Here is a 14,904-nt window from a genome sequence, read left to right on the forward strand (position 1 = left end):
TAAGTTTTCTTGCCTAAGATCCACAGGACCATTTTTATTTTTTTGGTAATATAGCGATGTTTTCCACTTTAAAAAAAATACAGTAGTAAAGACTTGAGGTATCACTTCAAAAAATACTAAATAATCTTTTGTAGAAAAGTAGGTTGCTTCATTGGCCTTGGTTAAGGGTTTCTCCCCTCTTAGTTGTGTGCAGTGACAGTTTTCTGGGTCTGAAGTTCTTTTAGGTGCAAAGATGGTTGTTTCTCGAAATAGCAGTTACTATTTCCTCGCTGCAGACAGGAATGGATATCTTTAGCACATCAAGCACACAGCAGCTGTTTGTTAGACAATCAAGGGTGGGTGGGTTTTGTGGTGGGTTTTACCTCCAGGGCAGTAGGGATAAACTGCAGTTATTCCATAGAGATGTGATCGCTGCTCTGGAAGATACTCATCGGTAAAGGAGCCAGTTTCCTTATCGATAGCTATCACACCATCCCTGGTGATAAGGAGGAGAAGTGCTTTACTCACCTAGGAAACTTGGGTTTTTTTCCCCCCATCTGTATACATTTAGGAACAGAGGCAGCTCAAAAGATTGGTCTGAACACTTGCAGAACAGGGGGAAATAAATTTCCTCCATAAAATCTACATCTAGTTTGTTCAGTGTCTCTTTTTGGTGAGCCAGTCACACAGATGGCCTTCCAAGGAGAGATTATCTCCCTGAGAGTCTCCTGCAAGCATGACAAGCACTTAAGCGTTTGTTGTAATCTGCTACGGTTGAATCGAAGTTTTGAGAGCTTCCAGCTGGAGTGGGAATAGAGGCGAGCTCCTGACGCTGCAGGCCTTGGGTGGTGGAGGGAAGGGAACAACCCAGCACAGAATATTTTCTTTGACTTAATCTAGATCCAGAAACATGTGCCAAGTTTTACTTAAAAAAACCCCAACAAACCCAACCACTATTTCTGTCCCTCCTGGGAAGCTGGGGTTGTTCCTAAACAACTTCTGTGCTGAGATTTACAAGCGGGTGTTGCTGAACGTGGCACTGCAGGAGACACCAAGAGTGCTCTGGTGAGGTTCCAGGACTTGGGGACCAGGGAGCAAGCTGGGGATATGTTTCGTTTCCCCCCACTCTGGCTCAAAGGCCCTCCAAGCTGCTGGCTAGCACAGCTCCACAGAGAGTGCGGAGCCTGGCTCCTGGCCACTTCGAGGAGCAGAGCCCTAGGAAATGCTCCTCAGCGTTGCCAGCCGTGAAAGGGAGGGGGCTTGCTTTCCTTACCGTCTCCAGTCCGTATGGTAGAAGTGATTGGCATAACTGATGATGCTGAAGGGGTAGTTGAGGTTGTTCTGTATGACATGCCGGCCCGTGCCATCAGGGAATGTGCACTCCAGATGCTTTGTTCCTTTTCAAACACAGGACAGTTACCAGGCCACAAAAATAACCCCACCAAGCATGTTCTTTGTATTCACTGAATTTTGAAACAGCTTTTCAGCCTAAGAGTGTAGAAGCAACTTCTGCTGTAAGCCCCCTTGACCCTGTTACACAAAGTCCTTTGGGGCAGGACAGTGGAAGGGGACAGAGAAGCCTACAGGTAGCAATAGGCTGAAGACATAAGACATACATAGAATTACAGAACAGTTTGGGCTGGAAGGAACCTTAAAGACCATCCAGTTCCAACCCTCTTTTACAGGCAGGGACACCATCCACCAGACCAGGTTGCTCCAAGCCCTGTCCAACCTGGCCTTGAACACTGCCAGGGATGGGGCAGCCACAGCTTCTCTGGGCAACCTGTGCCAGTGTCTCATCACCCTCACAGGGAAGAGCTTCTTCCTAATATCTAACCTAAACCTCCCCTCTGTTAGTTTAAAGCCATTCCTCCTTGTCCTACCCTTACTTGTGCTTATACATAGCTGGATTTCCCCTCGAGGCTTGATATGTCTTGGTCTGATCCATCCTGGGCGAAGAAGTTACCTGCATCTGCCCAACAAAGCAGCTTGGAGAAGGGGTCGAAGGTCAGGCCGTTGGGCAAGCCGATGTCCTTATTCACCAGGACCCTTCTGTTGGCTCCATTGACAGTGGATGTTTCAATTTTGGGTGCCTCACGATTCCAGTCCGTCCAGTAAAGGTTGCTTGGGAAAAAAGTACATCATGAACAATCAGGACACACAACAGGAGTGGCAGGAGATGAGGAGCTTTCTCTTTGTTACTGGCTCTCTCGGAGAGAGGCCAGGTTTTCCCCTTAACACTGCCTGAAATCTTTATTTGATTTGAAAAAATCTCTACCAGAAAACCAGAATAATGTCAAACATGTTTACGGCCCAAACTGTAGCTCCTATGTGAGGGCGAGTCTTAGGAGTAGCACATTTTGTATCACAACAGCACCCTAGAGGCACAGTTTGTGTTTTCGAACACCAGGCGTGTTTCAAAGCTTTCACAACTAATGTACATCCTGATGCTGAAACGGCAGGTTTAGCCAGATCCTGAATTATTCAGTGAAAGAGCGGGTGGGAACAGAGCCAATCCCTCCTGTGGGTGTGCAATGTAGGATGGGTCCTTGGCACCCCACCAGTGTCCAGCTCTTACACCTTGCAAAGCCCTGCGTGCAAATCCACGCTGCTGCTCACCCTCGGACGGGGTCCACCGCGATGGCCCGGGGATTGACGAGGTCTGTGTCGAAGAGCACGCGCCGCTCGGAGCCATCCAGCCGGGCTCTCTCGATCTTATCCAGGCCGCTGTCAGTCCAGAACATGGCTCGGCGCAGGTGGTCCACTGCCAGCCCCTCGGGGCTGATGAGTCCTGCTGGAGGGACGGGCATGGTCAGAGCTGCTCCTGGACCCGTCACAGCATCCTGACCCAAAGCCAAGGGATGTGAGGGCGCAGTGGAGGATCTCAAACCTGTGATGGGCACAGGCAGGCATGGACCCTCTGCTGTGGCTTTGGGCAGGTTTGGGTGATGGGAGCACACCTGAGTTGATGATGGTCTCTGGTTCAGCACCTGGCTCCAGACTCGCCCGGCTTATGGTCCGTCCGGCCACATCAGTCCAATAGATAGTCTTCTCCCGGCAGTCATAGTCAATCCCCACCACGATGGAGCCCTGCCAGGGTTAGGAGAGGGACACAAGGTGAAATCCTGCCTGGACCACAGCCAAAAGCCTCATCCTTATCCCACCACCCAGCACTGAGAGCTGCCCCAGCCACTCTGCAAGATGGAGCAATGGGAATGACACTTCAGATCCCTTTTCCCTGGGAAACCCAACACTGACAGGCTCCTACTGCACACCCCCGGCTGAATGCTGCAGCATTGGTTTTTAGGCCAGCTGTGGCAGGCACACACCCGCATCCAGATGGGTTTGGAACCCTTTGGCTCAGGGAGAGACTGCTCCAACAGTGAAGTCAGCCCAAGGAATGACCTTTAGGATAGGAAAAGGGAATGCTTGGCAAGGTGTTTCAGTTCCTCAGGGCGCAGGGAGGGTCATGTCCCAGCTTCCAGCATTCCTCTCCCTTGGTCTGGCTTGGATGGAGATGCACACGGCCATGCTCCAAGAGGAGTCCAAGGAAGGGAAAAGGCAGCTTTGCAGTAGAGACGTGCGGATGGCAGCCCAGGGCCGGTGACTGAAGACCAAGGGGCCTCTGCAAGCACCCATGCTCCTTCCCTGTGCAGGCACCCCACATCTGTGACCTGCCTCTCTGCTCGGGGATGGCTGGAGGAAGAGGTGAGAGCACTCCTACTACCTCCCAGTGCCACAGCAGCCAGCATGACCAATGTCCCACAAACCAACATCAACCTTCAATCAGCCTCAGACCATCAGAGTGCAGACAAAAGTGGTCCAGAGAGATGTGAAGCACACATCAGCCTGTTCCTATCTCCCTCCCGTGGTCCTGCACCCCGGACCCGATGCTGGAGATACTGTACGTGCAGGGAGAGCAGAGTCTTCGCTGCCTCCTTCTGCAGCCGCGTGCCATTGAGCGGGAGGTAGCCGATTTGCTGTCCCTGAGCGTAGAGCAGAAACGTTCCTGAGGCCGGTGGGGACACATCGGGCCGGGGCGAGGGCCGGACACTTGGCGGTGCGACACTGGGGAGACCTGGCACATAAACAGGGGGAGACAGGGAGAAAGATGGCTCAGGGAGCATTGTGCCCTTGGCTCCGTACCTGAGCAGGAACGGGGTGCAGCACTGACAGCCTGTGCTCTGCCAGGCAGGGAGGGGGGGGTCACGTTTGGGGTGCTCAGCTCTTACATGGCGGGGTGCTGCCAGGCTCCGAGCGCGTGCCCTGGATCTCCCTGCCGCTCTCATCCACGCACCAGCAGTACCCGCTGTCCCCATGGCACTGCAGCGGGGTGAAGTTGCCCTCCACGTCGCACTGTGGTACATACTGGTCGCTGCGGGGGCTGCCCCCATAGTGCTCCAGCAAGCTCTGCTGCCAGCGCTCACACATGGTGCGGGGCCGCTCCGTGGACTCTGCACGGGGAGGGTGATAGTCACTCCCTTGCGATGGACCCCATGGGCAAGCCTGGGGGGACTCAGGGCTTTGCCAGAGCCCCTGGTCCCCTTCTCGTTGCTGGGTGCCCCTCCATGCTGGGGTGCTGCAGCACTGACCTGGGGTCCCGCAGCGAGGCGGTGTGCTGCCCGGTGCCGTTCGTGTGCCCGCAATCTCCTGCCCTGAAGCATCCACGCACCAGCAGTGCCCGGTGCTGCTGTGGCACTGCAGGGGCCGGTACCGACCCTCCTCGTCACACTGGGGCACATGCCCATTGCCGACGGGTGAGGGTCCCGGTGGCACCTCCCGTGGGTACAGCCGCGCGTGTTCGCAGGGGGTCAGCTGCTGGACGGACTCTGCTGGCAGCAAACACCCCTCAAGGCTCAGGGGGTGCCATGCAGCTCCCCTGCACCCGCTTGGCACCTGGGTTTGGCCTTGCTTCTCCCATGGCTGCAGGTGCTGAGTGATGCTCTGCTGGCACCACGGTGCCTCCCTCCTTGTGCTGGGGCTGCCCTTCTCCAGCCCCTCACCAGCCCATGGCTGTCACCTCCATCGCAAGATGACAGAGGAGGTGCCCCAATGGCCACTGCTACTATAACTCCATGGGCCAGGATGCTCTAAAGACCCAAGAGCTCCCTGATGTTCCCAACCACCCATTCAGCAGCACCCACACCCAGGCCACGGCCATGAAGCCCCCAGCTCAGTGGTTAAGCAGAGGGTCACCTCCTCTCTCTCCAGCCTCACTGTCCCCACTCTGCAGGTAGCTGGGGCCAAAGTTCTGCACCCATGTGGGATGGGCAGGAACAGACAGAGCTCTTCCTGTTCCAGCACTTTCCCAACACCTTCTCTTACAGAGCACAACAGCAGCCAGTGCTGCGAGATGCTTCCCACCAGCTGGGTGCCCACTGATCCCATTGGGATGCCAACGAGATGTGGAAGGACTCAACCCTCCTCCCCTCACCCCCTCAAGCACCCCGGGTCAGTACTGACCTGGGGTCCCGCAGCGAGGCGGTGTGCTGCCCGGTGCCGTACGCGTGCCTGCAATCTCCTGCCCAGCCGCATCAACGCACCAGCAGTGCCCGGTGCTGCTGTGGCACTGCAGGGGCCGGTACCGGCCCTCCTCATCACACTGGGGCACATGTCCATTGCTCACAGGTGAGGGTCCTGGTGGCACCTCCCGCGGGTACAGCTGCTCGTGCTGGCAGGGTGTCAGTCGCTGTGTGCTCCCTTCCAATGCCAGGACAGCCAAAGCAACAGCAGAGTGAGAACACAAGAAGTTGCCTGGGGCACAGCGGGGGGTACGGGGCCAGCCAGCCAGCCTTACCATAAGTGCACTGGAAACCATCGCCCTCATAGCCCGGATGGCACCGGCAGGAGAAGGAGCCCTGTGTATTGTAGCAGACAGCGGCTGGGTGACACGGGTTTTCGGCGCACTCATCCACGTCTGTGCACGGGGAAGATGAGGATCAGCTGGGGCAGGGCACCCTGGCAGCTGCGCAGTGCAGGCACCCTGCGGTCCCCCCTGCACCCCGTACCGGAGCAGCTGATGCCATCACCAGTGTACCCAGGGAGGCACTCGCAGGCGGGCTGGCCCCCGGCGCGGATCAGGCAGCGTGCCCGGTCCCCCGGCGCACATGGGTGGCTCCCATCCTCACAGGGGTTGCTCACTGGTGCCAGCACTGTGGGGACAGGAGGTGAGGGTGGCTAGGGCAAGGCCCATGGGGCACAGGGGAGGGGGAACCCCAAACCACAGGTCTGGCACTTACACACACACCCCTGCCCGTCCTCTGCCGGCCGGTACCCACTGTGGCACTCGCACCGGTAGCTGCCTGGCCCATTCAGGCAGAGAGTGAAGGGGCCACACTGGCTCAGGCCTTCTGCGCACTCATCCACGTCTAGAGTAAAGGGGGAGACACCACCAGCAATGATCGGGCACCCCCATTTTGGGGTCTGGCTGCTCCTGGCCTGGGGTGGGATGTCCTGCCCCAAGCTGCCCACCTCACATCTGCCACTTCCTCCATCCCTATAACCCTCCCCAAGTGTCCCCCACAGCCTCCTGTCACCCTCCCTCAGTTTCCCCCCATGAATCATCCATATCCTTGGTGCAGCTCTTGAGACTACAGGTGCTGTGGCACCTCCTGGCACCCCAAATGGCAGTGGCCATCACAGTGTCCCCTGGGGGATAGGATGCACCAGCCACCCCTTGCACCCACCCACAGCCCCACTCACCTCGGCAACCCTGTCCATCCCTGCGGTACCCAGCCGCACACTCGCATGTGTACTCCATCCCTGTGCCAGGCTGGCAGCGTGCTGTTGCCTCACATGTGTGTGTGCTGTCATGGCAGGGGTTCACTGGGGAATTCTCAGCACTGTCTGCAGGGGAGGCGGACGTCAGTGGGGCAGGAAAAAGATCTGTGAGATATGGGGTTCCCACTCCTCCCTGACACAGGCATCACTGCTTTGCCACAGCACCCTTGTCCCATGGAGGGACCTGTGGCTGCCAGCCCCCAGTGCCAAAAGAATCCCGTCTCCTTTGGCTGTTTAGGGGCAAAGTGAGCAGTTGGCACCCTGGGGTCAGCACCGAGGAGTGGGTGATGGAGCTTACCTCCTGCCGAGCCGATGCTGGCAGCAAGTGCGTAGCGCAGGACGTGCTCCTGGCTGTCGTAGAGGGTGAAGGCACGCGCCACGTTCAGGCGCTGCCGGGCGAGCAGGCGGGTGTGCGGGCAGCCGGCGAAGGTGATGTTCTGCCGCAGGCGGTAGGACAGGGTCTGGTTGGCGGTGCCCGCAACCAGGATGTACTCCCGCTGAGCAGAGGATGTCACAGCTGCTGGACGGCAAGAGAAACCCCATCGGATGTGGGGGAGCCGGCGTCAGCAGAGATGCTTCTTGGATGTTGCGAACCGCAGTGGGAACGGGGTGGTTTTGGGTTGCTCCAAGCAGGGCACACAGGGATGGCGCTTGAGAAACTGAATCCAGGGTTGAGCATGGGCTCTTACCTGAGCTGGAGTAGTGGTAGAGCTCCTTGTAGGGAGCAATGTGAACAGTGGTGTTCTCCGGGAGAAATGGCACCTGGCCCTGGATGTGTGTCTTGATGCTTAAGTAATTGTCTGCCCCCAGGCCCTCGGCTGTCTGAGTGATGTGGACTGTCTCCCCTCCAGGGTAGAAGGTCACCTCCAGGTTCTGGGTGAACTCAGCACCTGGGCAGGAAAAGGGAACAGGCAGCATTCAGATGTAGGATTTTTAGGGAATACATGCCCAAAGCTTCCCTGCTCCTCCGGCACACCTGCAAGGGCTCGCAGCAGGGAGGTGACCACCAGCTGAGCCTGGGGAGGTGATCGGAGGAGCCATGGGGCTGCCCCGAACCCACACCCCTCACTACCTGCCCCACGCCACACATCACGCCACATCTGACCAACCCACCCCACCACGAGCCATGTCCCTCAAAGCAAAGGGACTCTGTGGTGCATCCCGGATCCCTGCTCACCAGTGATGCTGAAGCCATTCTCAGAGCCGGGTTCCTCCAGGGCAAAGAGCCATGCGAAGAGCTCGCCGATGGGCAGGAGGGGTAGGAGGGCGCGGGCAGCAGGCTGGGGCACCCCGCTAATGGCCGTGTACATTCGGCCATCGCTGCCCACGATGTATGCGTGCAGGTCGACGTCCTGGAAGCGGACGGACGCCCGTCCCACCGTCAGGCTCCCGCTCACCTTCCCGTTGAGGCGATGCACAGCCCCTGGGCAGGGAGACAGGCACCCCTGGCAGTGGCCACCCAGGCACGGGATGCCCGTCCCCACCCCTGCCCCACGTACCTTCAGGCAGGCACTGCCGGCCATTGCCATAGTAGGTGGCCCGGCAGTGGCAGCAGACACCGGTGGCGTAGTCAGTGCAGAAGGCGTGCGGGGAGCAGCGCCCGTGGTGCTGGGCACATGTCTCTCTGCTGGCTGCGCTGTAGGTGAACACTGGGGCCAAGGGGAAAGGGTTGGGGACATGGTGACAAAGCCATCCCTCATAGGCGGTGGGCACCTTACCTCTTTAACCCAAACCCACCGTCAACGCTGTCAGGAGACAGGCCAGCTGGTGGCTCCCAGAAAAGCATCCCGGGATGCACAGGGAAGGCTGAGGGGTTTGAACCTGTTGCCTGATTTCAGGCAGCTCTGACAGAAGGTGAGAGATCGAGTTCCTTCTTATTCCTGGGAGACAGCAGCCCAGAGATGGGGCTTTGCTCCTACAGGCACATGCCACAGTGGCTCTGCAGCCCACTCAGCAGTGGTGGGGGCACAGGGCCAGCCCTGGCCTCATGCCGGGACCTGTCTCGTGAGCTTCCCATGCTCCAAGCTTCCCTCCTCACAATGTGGGGCAGAGCAGCAGCAAACCCGGCAGGCAGGGATGTATGGCAAGCAGGGATATATGGCTCCGGCAGCCCTTGGCAGCAGGATTTGGCTGGGAGGAAAGGAGCTGGAAGGGCAGCAGCTTTGCAGGAGCAATGCTAGCCCACACTAGCTCCAGCCCCAGCTGCTTGGGAAGAGATGAGCTTGCAGCAAAGAGGCCTTTTTTTAGGGAGCCACCCGCCATGAGATGTCCCCACTCAGTCATCGGAGGGGCTGTGGCCACTCACCATCAGGGTTAAAATGCACGTCTTCCTCCACACCAACACCGTGATGCCCAGAGCTGTAGGAAGAGGGGCTGGCAGAGTAGCTCTGCTGGGCACTGCCATCCCCATTGGGGTGCAGCCGGCGGCTCCGCTCCTGCCCCAGGGTTGCAGGCAGCCCCCTGGGGACGGTGCCCTGCAGCGCGGGAGCGCGGGGTCCATGGGCAGGATGTGTGGTCTCCGAGCCGTGCTGTGCAGGTGGCTCCGTGGATGTGCGGTCAGCACGGTTGTAGTGGTCAGCAAGGCTGTAGTGGTCAGCAAGGCTGTAGAGCACGCGAGTGTAGTCGGCACTGCCGGATGCATGACGTACAGGTGCAGCTCCTGGCTCCACATGCTCTAGCGGTGCCACACTGCCCACGTGGAAGACCCACACGCCTGGTACCCCCGTGTTGCTCTCCCTGCAGGACAGCAGCACACAAACACATCCATTGCAGCCATGGTGGAAAACCCACCCCAAGGTGCCGGCCCTGCTCCACACCACCCCTTACGGGATCGCAAGCACAGCTCCCAGAAAGCTCCCGTGCACATGGAGCTGAGACCCCCACCTCAGCCCATCACCCCAGATCGCTTCCCTCCTTCTTCCAGCTTTCCAAAGGCTTTGAGGGCTGGGAGAAGGTGACCTCAGTCTCCTCGCCCACCTCACATGGCCCCAGACACCACGCACCGCTCCAGGTTCCTCAGAGCCGGCTCGCTGCTGGCCAGGCTGTGGAAGAGCCCATCCCTCTTCGGGTCGTCGCCGTCCCCCCAGCTGAAGCCCACCCTGGCCGGCAGCTCCAGCTGGACGTTGTACGACTCCTTGGGCCGCGTCCCCAGGAACTGGAGGCCGCCCTCAGGGTAGAGGAAGATGGCATAGGTGTCCTCATCATTGTAGGCTATGACTGCCTGGAAGGTGTTGAACTGCCAAAGGGACAGCAGGACAGACAGACGTCATGGAGGGGCACGATGCCAGCAGAGGACTGAGACAGGGAAGGGGACCAGGGATGTGAAAGCCAGTTCCCCACACACCACATTGCATACAAGTGTCCCGAAAGAGCCCTTTATCAGCCTGCAGAGAGACCTCCTGGGGAAGGGCAGGAGCAAGGGCTGCTTGTGCATGGCCAAACCCCAGTGCAGCGTGCTGGGAAGGACACTTATCGTCCTCCACAAGAGCCCATGACACAGCCAGGCCATCCCCTCTCAGATGCATCACTGCAGGGGTGTCCCTTGGAGCTGTGACCAGGGAGGTGACAGCCCTCTACAATAATGCCCAGAAGCATCCCTGGCCATGTAACCCGTGCACCAGGCTGGTGCACTGCAGCTTCCTTGCTCCCATCCTCCACCTCCTATCCTGCCCCTGACACCAGCAGCCCCTCTCCATCCCATCAGCATCATAGGAAACCCTGCATCCCGCCCCCCGCTTCCCCCGAGAACAATTTTAGCTTGGTTTCCTCAGGAAAAAACATGCATGTGCTCCCGCCTTCCCCACACCCATACGTCCCGCTATAGGCACACTGGCTGCCTGCCGTGCCAGCCCTGCGAGCCTTGGGGCCATGCCAGCATCGAGTGAGGCTGTGCCAGGGAGTGGGACCACAGCAATAACCCATGGACAGGCAGGCTGCAGTGAGCACAACCCTCATGAGCCACATCGTGGTCACCCCAAATGAGGGGAAACCAATGCTTACAGCATTTGGACCAGCCCCCTCCCCATCGGTCCTGCTCTCTGAATCAATAAATATAAGCACACAGCAGCAGCAAGCCCTTCCCCATGAGCTGCAGGGAGCAGCAAGAGGGGAATGCGCCTGAGTAAAGGAAAAATGATTAAAATCCCATTTTCACCCCAGAGCAGCAGATACAGGAGTGGGGGCTCCCCCCATACCACCCCCCAGCCCAACCCTGCCTGACCCTGCAGCACCAGCCCCAGTTTTGGGGTGCAGGGCCCCCAGGGCATCACAAGGTTTCCTGGCAGTCCCGCAGGATATAAAGAGCCTTGTTGTGTGCATCGCACACTCGGGCATTCAGAGACCCCGTGCAAAGGCAGCCAAGAGCTGGGGGGGGGGAGGATAAACCCCCCCCTTGGGGCTGGATTCCTCCCCCACGCAGCCAAATTGCAGCAGCAGCTGCAGGGCTCATTTTGCCTTGTGGTGGGCAGCAAGGGGGGAACCGGAGGGTGACTCTGATGTTCTGGCACTGTGGGATGCAGGGCAAAGACAGGGAGGTCAGCCCCTGGTTTGTGGCCGACTGCTCCCGGCAAAGAGCTGCAAAGGGCAAATTCCAGCCCAAAGGGCAAGTTTTGCTCCTGCAGAAGAGGGGTCAGCTCTTGCCCTGCTCCTGCAGCCCTGGGAAGTGTCACTGCAGGGAGTAGGAGCATGATCTTAAGGTCCTTTCCAACCCTAACCATTCCATGAGTCTATGTCCCCAAGACAGGGGATGGGGGAGCCTCTAACCCCCCAGGCTTAACCAAGGTTTCTGCTTGTGACGCTCAAAAAAGGAGGAGTGGCTACTTTCCAAAGCAGGGGGTAAAGGCTTCGAGGTCAGTTCTGGTTCTGAGCAGCAGAAAGGCAGCTTTTCAATAAATGGCATGTTGGGTAAGAAAAAGGTGGATTTTGGGGACCGTTTTAGCAGTTTTTTAGCTTTTTAGCTAAGAGAGGGTTCAGCAAAGCATGGGCACAAGCTGCATTTCAGTGGGTCTTGAATGAAGCCTTCCCTTTCCTTGTTTCCAAGCAAGACCAGTTTCATTTTAAAAGCCGAACCAAATTCTCAGAGAGGAAAAACAACAATCAGGAAGAGAAGAGAGGCTGCATTTTTGATGGCTGCAAGGTCGCTGCGAGGCCCCTGATGGCATCTCTTCAGCTGCTTTCCCAAGTTTTAAATTAGAGGAAAAAATGTCCGTTGTTTCCTTCCAAACCTCATTTTCTTCCCTGCTTGGCTTCACTCTCAGCAACCCGCTACCAAAGGGCCCCGGAGCAGGGGGGGATGGTGGCAGGGACAGCTCCTGGTGGCTTGTGGGGACACGGTGGCTGTTGATGGGCTTTGGGTTCAGCCCAAAGCGGCGAGAGCCCATCACTCGTCGCACAGCTCTGGGTGTTCATCACAGGAGTTTTCCTCTTGCAGCTCTTCACATTCAGCTTGTTTCAAGAAGCCCATCTGCCGGCAGAGCGTCACCATCACCTCCTCAGCACATCATCAGCCTAAGGTGACAGTTCATGACCCAGCAGCAGCTCCAGTGTTTTTGGGGAAAGGCAGTGCTGGAGGTCTACCCACCAAGAGGTTTATCAGCCCATGAGAGGAGAGCATAGGTCACCTCCTGACCTGGTGAACACATACAAGCTTGTTTTCCAGACACAGAATCAACCCACGGTGGAAACTCTGAAGCCGGTTCCTCACCAGCAGTGTTATCAACTGCAGGCAAAAGGAAGGACCAGCCCCAAGCAACCAGAAGCAAGATGGGTGACCCACCAGCTGCCCCTGGCCCAACTCTGCCCTGCAAATCCAGAGCCACCAGCACTGTAAGCAGGGAAAAGCCTGAGCACTTTCAACCATGGACTTGAAGGCAACCTCTAAACCTCTTCCGCCCATCAGCAAAGCTGACAGACCCACCACCGCTGCAGCTCTGAACAGAGAGGAGAAGCTCCATGTCTTCCCCAGTGTTCATCCAAGGCTGGATCCACCATCCAGCTGCCCAGAAAGATGCGACTGATTGTTTTGGGTGCTACACAAGGAAGATTTATCCTCCCATGACATGTAAGGGTGGGTGTCCAACCTCAGCCTATCAACCTCACCTTCCTGGAGGGCTCGGTGTCCTGTGAGAGCTCCTGGTAGGCGCCCACATACTCCCAGGTGGCAATAAATGCATTGGTTGGCACGAAGGAGCCGGTGGTGCGGGGGAACCCAGCCTGGATATAGCCCACAGCCTGGTTCAGCACATCCGGAGAGTTGTCTTGCCGATAGTAGATGTTCCCTCTGTCTCCGGAGGTGTCCAGGTCGGCCAGGAAGGGAGCAATGACAGGGAAGTCTGTGGGGAAATCATCATCCACGTACTGTGTCTCCCTGGGGAAATCCTGGGTGGAGATGACTCCGTTGGTCCCCACCTGCAGAGAGAGCGGTGCAGGGTGCTCAGGAGCAGCAGGGGCACCTCAGCCACTGTCTCCCTGCCATGTCCCTCCGTCCCTGCTGGAGCAGGGCACAGGGCTGAGGGCCCTGAGGCCGCGTGGCCCCATCCGGCCAGAGAGAAAACAAAGACCTCGGGCTTTTCCATCCCCCAGAGAGCTGCAGCTCAGGAGCTGCCCCAGCTGCAGCCGTGGGGAACAGCTGCAAAGGAGAAAGCCCTCTTGTTCCTCTGCAGCCAGAGACACTGGGCATGAGGTGGTGGGAGTGCAGTGGAGGGGGGAAAATGGATGGAGAAAAGGGATGCATGGAGCAAAGTCACGTGCGGTGGTAGAGGCAGCAAAGACACACATGGAAGGGTGGGGAGAAGCAGTAAGGGCAGATGGATGTCCAGGCTGGGGAGGAAGGGGGTGAGCGGGAGGAGGGATGGAAAGACAGAGCGGTGAAGAGATGGGAGGAAGGAGAGATGGTGGGCCAGGGGCATGGAGAGGAGTGTGGGAAGTTGGAGAGGCAAAGAGGGATAGAAGGAGTGAGGTATAGGGATGGGAAGTATGAGAAGATGGAGGGCAGAGGGAGATGATGGAGAGGAGGAAGGGGTCCGGGGGTAAGGAGGGCCGGGCCAGCCGGGACTCACGTAGAGGCGGCGGGCAGCGCGGCCGTAGAGGCGCGGGGCAGGGCGGAGCGGCACCCCGGGCGAGCTCTCGTCGTCGCCGGGCCGCAGCCGCGCATCGCCGCGGGCCAGACCGTGCGGCAGCAGCCCCGGGCGGGGCAGGGCTGCCCCCACCGCCAGCGCCGCCGCCAGCACCGCCGCCACCGCCCGCATCCCGCCGCCGCCGCCCGCCCACGGGACACCACACCCGACGGGGCGAACCGGAGCGCAGCGAGGGAGCAGCGCGGAGCGCACCCGACGGGGCAGCCCCGACCCTGCGGAGAGAACCGGAGCCGGCGGGGCCGGACGGGGCGCGCCGCCGGCGGGGCGGGTCCAGACCGCGGCCGCGCCGCCATTGGATCCCCCGGCCCCGGCCCTGACCAATAGGGTCTTTCCCCAAAATACGCCCCGGGCTGTAGCCCCCCTCCCACTGCCCCCCCGCCCCCCCCGGGCTGGGTACCACGGTGGCATCCCAGGGGATGGGGAAAGCTTCGTCCCCGGGGCCCTGCATCCCCCCCCGGCTGCGGCGCCCCCGGAGCCAAGACCGCAGCCAGCGGGGCCGGGGCCCGGACGTGAGTGAGAGGCCCTGGCCGCTCTTCACTCGCTCCCCTCGGATCCCTCTCCCTGGAGCCGGGCAGCAACGTGACTCCTTATCCCCAGGGGACCGAGTGGGGAGACGGGGGACACAACGACTGGAACAGCCACCCGGCCAAAATATGTCATGCAGCTCAACTGGCAAGCTGTCAGCGAGCAGATGCGGCCGTGGGCTCCCCACACATGCACGACAGCCTGGGCGCAGGGTTGATGTAGTTTATCCTTTCTCAGACCATCATCCCCACCCAGAGAGGTCGAGGACAGGAGGGGTTCCCTGCCTTTGGGTTGGGATGTTGGAGTGGGAGCACCCACAGTGGTGGAGAAAAGGACAAGCTCAGATCCAGGCAGCTGGACTCACTGAGTGCTCCTGGAAATCCAGTCTGGGAGCAGCCAAAAGCTCTGCTCTATCTTCCTGGAGCACTTCCCGCTTCCCTGGCTCCAGGCCAGTGTTAGTATCACATCTGTCCTAAAATGTATACAT

The 14,904-nt window shown here is 58.9% G+C and overlaps 1 protein-coding gene across 1 annotated transcript; it reads right to left on the bottom strand.

Moving 5' to 3' along the window:
• Positions 1–237: 237 nt before the first annotated feature.
• Positions 238–14,003, bottom strand: NID2 (nidogen 2; the record flags this gene model as incomplete). Its single annotated transcript, XM_080618451.1, has 22 exons — positions 238–269; positions 363–475; positions 1,253–1,376; positions 1,946–2,103; positions 2,599–2,770; positions 2,940–3,069; positions 3,888–4,057; positions 4,212–4,433; positions 4,572–4,808; positions 5,443–5,679; positions 5,777–5,896; positions 5,988–6,131; positions 6,219–6,347; positions 6,682–6,825; positions 7,058–7,276; positions 7,449–7,649; positions 7,937–8,182; positions 8,259–8,408; positions 9,065–9,495; positions 9,762–9,994; positions 12,856–13,164; positions 13,815–14,003. The coding sequence occupies 22 exons, from the start codon at positions 14,001–14,003 to the stop codon at positions 259–261; spliced, it is 4,089 nt and encodes a 1,362-aa protein (XP_080474577.1). The 3' UTR covers positions 238–258.
• Positions 14,004–14,904: the final 901 nt, after the last annotated feature.

This window comes from Psittacula echo (genome assembly GCF_963264785.1).
Source record: "Psittacula echo genome assembly, chromosome: 5".
Classification (NCBI taxonomy): Eukaryota; Metazoa; Chordata; class Aves; order Psittaciformes; family Psittacidae; genus Psittacula; species Psittacula echo.